Source organism: Gymnodraco acuticeps, unplaced genomic scaffold, assembly GCF_902827175.1.
Source record: "Gymnodraco acuticeps unplaced genomic scaffold, fGymAcu1.1, whole genome shotgun sequence".
In the NCBI taxonomy this organism is placed as follows: Eukaryota; Metazoa; Chordata; class Actinopteri; order Perciformes; family Bathydraconidae; genus Gymnodraco; species Gymnodraco acuticeps.
In genome coordinates, this window is record NW_022990565.1 from 1951988 (window position 1) to 1961129 (window position 9142).

The following is a 9142-nucleotide window of genomic DNA, read 5'->3' on the forward strand; positions in this document are numbered from 1 at the left end:
AACACTTCCAAAATCATTTTCAAATCACAAGAACATTTGTTTTTAAGTAATCATACAGTGGTAAAAGGTCCCATAAGATCTCAACTTCAGTGGAAGAGAACAATATCTTATTTGCAGTGGAACATATATATAAATTAAATCTTAAACATATGTTAATATGTATACATATATATATATGTGTTTGATTTGAATACAGCTTGTCATTTCATAGTGTTTTAAGATCAAAAGCTTACACTTTTTAGGTCTTAGTTTCTGGGTCTTACTAAAACCTCTGTGGAATTGAAGGAGGAAAATTAAATCAAAACCTCAATAAACAAAAACAAAACTACGATCAAACTATTATCGCCTGTCAGGGGAATTGTGCCTAGCGGCCAGGTAAAGGTTATCATTTGGTTAAACTGACTTTTGAATCAGATCTGCTGACAGAATGAAATGTTGAAATGTGTCAAATTAGCTAAAGTGTGGACACCTGCCCAGGTTGCCAGAGGGCGGAGTTCCCAAGCTGATTCCAATGACTTCATCAGTGCGATGATTGGTCAGCTCATGAAACGACACTTTAAAAGGACCACTGTCTTTGCAGCAGTCATGAATCTGAAATAATAGATTATTTTTGTATTTGCTGCACACCGCTTACAGACTGTTTGGTTTCAGTTTTACAACAAAAATGGGTTTTGGATTGTGTGTGAGGTAAGATATTCTTATTTTGGCAGATTTCTTATATTTATTCTACTTAACTGTTTTTGGTTGGCTCATGTTTAATTCCTCTTTTCTTAGAGTTCTTGTGATCTCACTCTTGATTTTTGGGCAGCAAGCAAAGGGTAAGGATTTATGGTTCACAAGCTGCAATTGAAATGTATAATTTTCCTCTAAGGCTGTCTTTTAAAAAATGTGTTCTCCTTTTAGCGCTCAGCTACAGAAGTGGAGGCTCCAGTGGCATTACACCTCACTTTGATTTTTCAAGAAGCCTTAAACCCGCTTCCACTTCCAGTGATGATAGTTCAGCACAGCCTGAGAGGGTTTTGGGTAGTTATTCACCCTTTCATGCTGATGGGGCTTTATCTGAGACTCTGAAGCCACCTGCTGCACCAAGTGCAGGAGGTTATAGTGGCTCTCATGGAAGGCAAGTAGGTGGTTACAGTCCTGAGGGAAGTGTTTCTAGTTACGGGCCAAGCCAACCAATAATTCGTAAGCCAAACCAACTACCTCAAGCTAACCCTAGTGCAAATGGTGTCCTTCCAAGCAAAGCTGCCCCGTGGGCTTTCCCTTTGCCCCATAATCCAAACTCTTTTCAGTCTGGTATTGCTTCAAGTTCTGCAATTGTGATGCACTCTGGTCCCTACTCCAAGCCCCAGAAGCCCAAAAAACCGTCCAAAGCCCCAGCAGGCCAGCTACAACCCTAAGCCCCACCAGCCCAAACCTCAGCAGGCCGCCAACCCTTCAAATCCCCTGCAGTCTTGGTACCAGCCCAAACCCCAGCAGACCAAGCCCAACCAGCCCTCCTACCCTTCAAATCCTCAGCAGGCCAAGCCCTACCAGCCTTCATACCCTTCAAATCCTCAGCAGGCCAAGCCCTACCAGCCTTCATACCCTTCAAATCCTCAGCAGGCCAAGCCCTACCAGCCAGCCTACCCTTCGAGTCCCCAGCGGGCTACCAACCCTTCAAGTCCCCTGCTGTCTAGGTACCAGCCAAAACCCCAGCAGCCTTCTTACCATTCAAATCCTCAACAGGCCAAGCCTCAGCAGACCGAACCCCTGCAAGGGGTGCTCCAAAGTAAAGCTGGCATGTGGTACTTTCCTTCCGAAGGAAGTGTTTCTTCTGACTCTAATGTGCAGGCCAAGCCCTACCAGCCAGCAAACCCTTTGAATCCCCAGCGGGCTACCAACCCTTCAAGTCCCCTGCAGTCTCGGTACCAACCCAAACCCCAGCATCCTGCCTACCCTTCAAATCCTCAGCAGGCCAAGCCCTACCGGCCTTCATACCCTTCGAATCCTCAGCAGGCCAAGCCCTACCAGCCTGCCGACCCTTCAAATCCCCTGCAGTCTAGGTACCGGCCAAAACCCCAGCAGCCTTCCTACCCTTCAAATCCTCAGCAGGCCAAGCCCTACCGGCCTTCCTACCCTTCGAATCCCCAGCAGGCCAAGCCCTACCAGCCCGCATACCCTTCAAACCCTCAGCAGGCCAAACCCCTGCAATGGGTGCTCCAAAGTAAAGCTGGCATGTGGAACTTTCCTTCCCAAGGAAGTGTTGCTTCTGGCTCTAATGTGCAGCCCACTGACTCAAACTCGCACTTGAATCTTGACCCAAGTAGTTTGAGAGAAATTCCAATGCCATTCCCGTACCAGCCCAGGTGGCCGCAGCAACTGGTGCCAGTGTAGAACAGACATCATTGACCTTCCTAACTGTAAGTTGGTTTAACTTAAAGATTGCTACAATGAAGTAAGGGAAATGCTTTGCAAATGTTCTAAATTGTATTTTCTGTTCTCAGGTTCCTGAACTTGCCTGGAAGAAGTCTGAACTGGCATCAACTTTGAATTTAATAAAATACTTGGAACACACTCTCTTTGGATGTTATTTGAAACTTGACTTGTGTGCTGTGCTGTAGACAGTGCTGCACCCTTACTTCCTGAACATGTCCACAACCACTTGCTTGTTTCCTTTGAACTTCAGGGGTTTGTTTTCCTGGCTAGGTACAATAACATTGTGAACAGCAGCTCACAGTAATGTGTATGCAAATATATGTATTGACCAGCAAGTTTAAAAGACTTGACTAAGAATGTTCTTCACTTAACATTTGAAAGTTTGATGACTTAAAGGCTATGAGAACTTTCAAGGATGAGTGTCCAATATTATTTCAAAGTGTCAGACTCCTAATGAGGTTTATTGGACTACACATGACAAACTTGTATCACTTAAAACAACATCTTCAGAAACATTGCAGTTTATGCTTTATTCCATGCTGCTGAATTGATGTCATATAATGCATATGTTTGTATTTCGGGCCTAATGTGTATAGGTCCTGTTAGGCATGTGTGTAACTGTTAATCAAAAACAAACACTGAGAGAATTAAAAAGTATGCCTCCTTCTATAGAGTAAGACGGGTGAGCTGGAGGGCCCTGAGGTGGATGGATTTGTCAAAGATATGATGGAGCTGGTGAAGGTGCCCTTACATTCCCTTATATACAGAGCTGATACACAATGTTATTGATCAGATATCAGTCAGTGTCATTCATCAGGAGTCTTCTGACCTCTCTGTAAGAGAATATTTTCATCTGATCTGTTTATAGAGTTTCTTATTGTTTTATAGAATCTGTGATACTGCAAACATCTGCTTGTAGTCAGTCAGAGACTCCTCTATAGGTTGAGGTCACAGGTCAAACGCTTCTCCTATGTCCGTGGGGGGTTGACCTGGCAGCATCTCTTTGAGACAAGCAGACCATTGTCTCGCATCGGCTATTGATTATACGCGGGCTTTCTGGGAGCCCGCCTCTCCTCGTGTTGGTTAGATGTTTTGTGTCTTTTGGTTCAGAGATTACCTTGGTGGAGCACAAGGACAGTGTGAAACTAGGATGATTTCCCGGCCGTATGTAATTGTCTGTCTCTCAATAAATATCAGTGTATTGACAGGCGAATCCAGTTTCCCTCATTTGATGATGCGCTCAACATTGCTGCAAAGAAGTTTTTACTTCACATTTTGGCGTCACGAACGGTTACCAACAAATCGTCGAGCTGGTGAGTGTAATTTCAAATCTATATTTTGACATTGCCTCGCCAGACTCTGTGATTGACGGTATAAAGTTACCTGTGGAACAGATAGATGCAATATTTTTGGTTTCCTCTGTGTGTGTGCACGGCAAATATTCGGAGAGACCTTAAAGAGGGCATCAGTAATGTGGAACTTCGGTTTAAAAGCAATGTAAAGATTTGTACTGAAACGAATCGCCGAATTCTGGAGATTTCAACGGTTTAACTAGTTAAATCAACTCGCCTCGAAATCACCCTGTTGCTGCTGCAGGAAGAGGGTGTGGGTAATTCCCCTCCCCCCCCCCTGTGGGGAGCAGCAGAGGATAAACAAAGCACAGTGTCGTATCTTCTTAAATCGCACCATTATGAGTTTTGGAACTAAACAGAACTCTTATTAACGGGAAACGTGATACGAAATATTACGTCACGCTGTGTTTCATAAACTGAGGGGTTGTTAAATTTGGCTGTTGTTCAAATAAAGGGTACTGAATTCATTAAAAGTCTCTGCTCTCCGGATCGGGGAGGGCAGAGCACCACTAAATTAGCATAGTGGTTGTTGATTGAGAATAATGTGGTTATTACTCTTCAGCAGATTCCGTTCTTAGAATTAATTAAATTAATTAATATCTCTGCTCTCGGTCGGTTGAGCAGTTTTACCACTACATTTGCATAGTGGTTTTGATTGAGAATAAGGTAGTTTATTGCTCATCAACTGAATTAATGTTTAACAACACAGACTTGTATTTTCTGTTAATCACACCATAAGCTCAAGAACTAAATTGAGCTATTAAATGGGAAGGGTGGTGGCAGAATATTACATTCACACTGTGTTTAATAAACTTACGGATTATTGAATTGGATTTTGTTTAAAAAAAAAAAAATTTAAAAAAAAAAAAAAAAAAAAAAACAATAAGTAAAAATAAGTACTGATATTTCCCTACCCCCGCTGAAGTTTCCCTAATTCGGATTAAAATTAAACTGGATGAGTTTAGCTGTCACCTGATATTTGTTGCGGGTTCATGTTTGTTTGTATAATTGTTTCGTGTTTGTTTGTATATGCCGTCTTGTGCATGTTTTTTAACAACTAATAATTAATCAGTCCACAGCCAAGGTAAAATGAATCTAAATTTCCGCAAAAGGAAAATAAATAGCAAAAAAAGCCTCTGTTTTACACCCGGGAACCTCAGAGGCATAACTGCGGGTCATCTGTCTGCTCAAATAGGTCAATGTTGTATTATTTGTTTCATTTATTCTTAATCTATGTATTGTATGGTAATAATGAAAATAAAATAACCTAATGTATTGAACACATTCCGAAACAAAGCAGATAAGACAAGACTTAGACACAATGGTGATTGAACCTTTTTGCACGATTGATGCAAAATGAAAACTTTGTCATTATCTGTTTCCAACTGGCCACTGGAATCAGATAATGGATATGAGTTGAAGTTCAATTACAGTTTTAAATATAGTTCAACATCCTTTTCTATACTCTGCTTGGTGCTGCAGAAGAAGAAAATAAAATAAAACGCAAGACACGGGGTCAGAGACAGGCGTGACCTCTGGAAGGAGAAGATAATCTGAAGCAGACCACGGCGCGACCCATTGGGGGTTTTATGACCACAGCACAAAGAGGAACATCTAATTGCAGCAGTCAGTTTATAATTTTGCCAGTACTGTTGAGCATTTTCAAAATGTATTTTCATGCCTCTGTGCATGGCTTAGTCTTTCTATCAGTATAGCCACTGGTGTAAAGTAACTAAGTTCATAAACTTAACAAGTACTATACTTGGGCACAATTTTGAGATACTGGTACTTTATTTGAGTATCTAAAATGTTTTGCTGCTTTATTTTTCTACTCCACTACAGTTCAGTGGTAAATGGTGTACTTTTACTCCACTACATGTATTTAATACCTTTAGTTACTTTCAGATGTGGATGAATGATGTGAAATCTAATCAAGTGTTTAATCAGACTTTAGTTCCACCTGGAGTGAATCCACCAGCTACCGTATGCAGTATACAAAGTCATTCAAACTAGCTTCTCCTTTACCAGCTTTGAGAACACTTTCATGATCAATCATTATAAAACATATCATATATAGTATTCTGGAATAAACCAATCTGCACGACTACTTTTACTGTCGCTATTTTCACTATATTTTGATGACAATACTTTTATACTTTTACTTGAGTAACATTTTGAATGCAGTACTTTTACTGTAACTTAGTATTCCTACACTCTGGTACTTCTACTTGTACTCAAGAACAAGATCTGAGTACCTAAGCTAACGTTAGCCAGAAACCTTCCATTTTGACACAAAGAACAATGGGGTAATTTCAAAGTAATTCGAAGTAATTCACACAGCCTCTTCCCTATGGGAGAAGCAGCAGTTTCAGCTTCATTTAAATATGTCGCGTAGTTATAGATGGATTTATTGTTTCCTCTAAAAGAGAGAATGTGTATTTTATGTTAGTATTTCAAAAATCTCCTGGGGGAGAATCCCCCCAGACCCCCTGCGGGGGTTGGGTTTTCAGCATGTGAACTCTTTCACTTGTGAGGAAATGGCAGGATTGGCTCCAGGTCGCCTTTTTATTTACTACAAGACAAATGTTTTTTTTTTATTTTAATTTCATACAGTTCAATTTGGATTGAGACAGGGAAATATTCTAAACCTCACGCGTGGCGTTTCACTGACAAGGGGGCGATATAGCGTGTATGTAATTACATTTCAAATACTGATTTGAGCCCCACCACTGTATGGGTTAGCCCTACCATAGATTATCTAACACAAATACTCGGGAGCCGATAAGTCAATAAGTTGCTTTTCGCGACAGGCACACAATAAAACAGTGGAAACAAACATGTGTTTGACTTTCATTATTTAATGAAACTGTGTGCCCTTTATAGTCTGTGTCCAATATTGTGTATTTGTATATATATATTATATATATATATCCTAAATATATGCTAAGGTCCCGCTACGGACACGATAGCAGTCACTTCGTGCGCATGTGTGTAATTAAACCCATGATATCAAAATCTCACTCCAGCCAGGTACCCAAAGTTAGCAACCCTGTCCATACCCCAATAATATTTTATTGATGACAATTTTGCATCCCTGCCTGTTATCGTTTTCATCATGGAGCTAAAAAAAATGGTGTATTGATTACTGATCTGTGCAAGTCAAATTTGTTAACTGACTTTGGTTCTAATGTTAATGTTAATTTGATTTCAACCCATAAGTAATTATTTAAATTAACTCAACATTCCACATGATGGATTAGTGTTCCACATTTTTCCCACTAATTTGTTTATGATTAGGCCAATGGTAAAGAGAGACATTTATGACCCTGTGTCCTTTTTGTTAGCACGTGGTTCCATTTTGTCTAATGGCGTTGGACAGCTTCACTAAGAGTCACCCAGTTCTACCCTGCTACAGTCCGGCTGAGTGCAGTCACAGAGATGCTATGGCTGCTCTACATGACATTAATGGTTTGGTCCGAGAATGGACACCATTTCCTGCTCCCAGAGAGAGCTCCTCACACTGAATAATACAGCCATTGACACTGTCTCACGTGGGTCTGCTCCCCCCCACCGAGCCATGAACTGGAAGCTGGAATTCTGAACACTTGGAACTGTCACACCAGCACCAACCCTTGGGTCAGTTAGATGAGACTAACGGCTTCACTTAGGGCATATGGGTCAGAAATATGACTCTCGTTACCACGGAGTGGGTTGTTTGTTTTTTTAAGGCTATTCATACTGCTATGCAGAGTGAAGAGCCCCTACTATTTTAACAAATACGCCTGATGTCAGGGGCCTCTTACTGTCTACTTCTGCATGTATTCACATTATATGGACCATGTTTACACCTGTTGAAACTAGGGCTGCACGGAACTCAGGCTACAATACAACCATTTTGTTCTGCTCTAACGATTCAATTGATAAATTCTACATCAAAATAGTTCGTTTTTATTGTTTCCAATGATAACGTCACCTTAAGTGGAGGAATGCAAACCTGTTTTAAAATGTAAGGTTTTGAATTTCTTTGACATTTCTCAGTAATGACACCCTCAGACGCCCACTATCATTTATGCCAGTGGTTCCCAAACTTTGTTGTGCCCAAGGCACACCAAAGGACAAAAAAAAAAAAAATCTCAAGGCACACCTATTGTGAAAAGATAGCCCTGATAACACGTGTTATCACTCATATTATGTAAAGTATCTGTAAATGTGCATAATTATTTACTAATGCCAAATAAAATGTGACAAAGACAACTATATTACGAAATATTTCCGAAATTAATTTGAAACTTTATCAAATTAGGCTTCATCAAACCAGCAACACACTCATTTACACCAGACAGGTCACAAAATAGAAAATGAGGCAAAAGAAACTCAGCAGAAATTCAGCACAGACAACTGTCAATGCAAGGAAGCTGCATTGTCCATGGTCCGGAACTACAAATTATAAATGTATTACTTTAAAAAAAATGTAATATATTACACTACTTCGTTACTATCTACATAAAGTAACTCGGTACTTTACTCGTTACTTTCCTCGCCGAGCACGTACAAACTGCGCATGCGTGAGTGGCAATAACTTTCCTTACCAGCAGGCGGCGGTAGTCAAGCCCCCAGGTCGTGCGCCGGACTCAGATGAAAATATTCGTGCTGGCCAAACGGCGGTACTACACTTCCGGTTTGGTTGCCAGGCCCGAAAACACTTTTCCCATTGACTTACATGGGGAAAGAGTGGTCTGTAACTCGTTGGATAATTTTTTTAACTAAATAAACTACCCAGTATGAACACTTGTATAGCCCTTATTAAAAAACATTCGTTCCTCAAGTTGTAAAACATTTGCTAATAACATTATTCTGAGAGTTATTTCCCTCTGCATTATGAACGCGCATCTAATCCACGGGACCGCGCAGCCCGGCACGTTCATGTTACGTGTCCCGACCAATCAGAGCACACTGTGCTCACAGGGAGGGTGCTGGAGCCAGGCTCTGGCTGGAGCTTTTGGAGCTACAACGAGCGTTAAAGGCAGAGAGTGAAATTCAGTGAATACACGTAGTTTACAGAGATGCTGTATGAGGAACCAATGTGAGTTGCGTTTATCTTTACCCATGGATGCACAATGGGAACGGATCCATATCGTCTTACTGCCATCCCACGGAGCTGTAATAATGGATATATTGCACATGTTTGCTGTAATTCATTGTCATACTACATGGGCTGTATGATTGAATCTTGTACCGTAAATGTTGTATTAAATGGAGTTAATATTACCGATATCACTACATCATTACTAGCTAGCCGCTAGCTGCTAACTGCCGCCTCGTTCATATCAAATCCATGGCGGTAGTGTGTATTTGTCATTTAATACAGGCAA

The 9142-nt window shown here is 40.9% G+C and overlaps 1 protein-coding gene across 1 annotated transcript; it reads left to right on the forward strand.

Annotated features, from left to right (window-relative positions):
• Window positions 1–1329: 1329 nt before the first annotated feature.
• On the forward strand, window positions 1330–2557 carry LOC117553741 (sporozoite surface protein 2-like). Its single transcript, XM_034227808.1, has 2 exons — window positions 1330–2402; window positions 2487–2557. Exon 1 carries the CDS (start codon window positions 1783–1785, stop codon window positions 2374–2376), a length of 594 nt encoding a protein of 197 aa, XP_034083699.1. The 5' UTR covers window positions 1330–1782; the 3' UTR covers window positions 2377–2402; window positions 2487–2557.
• The last annotated feature ends 6585 nt before the right edge of the window (window positions 2558–9142 follow it).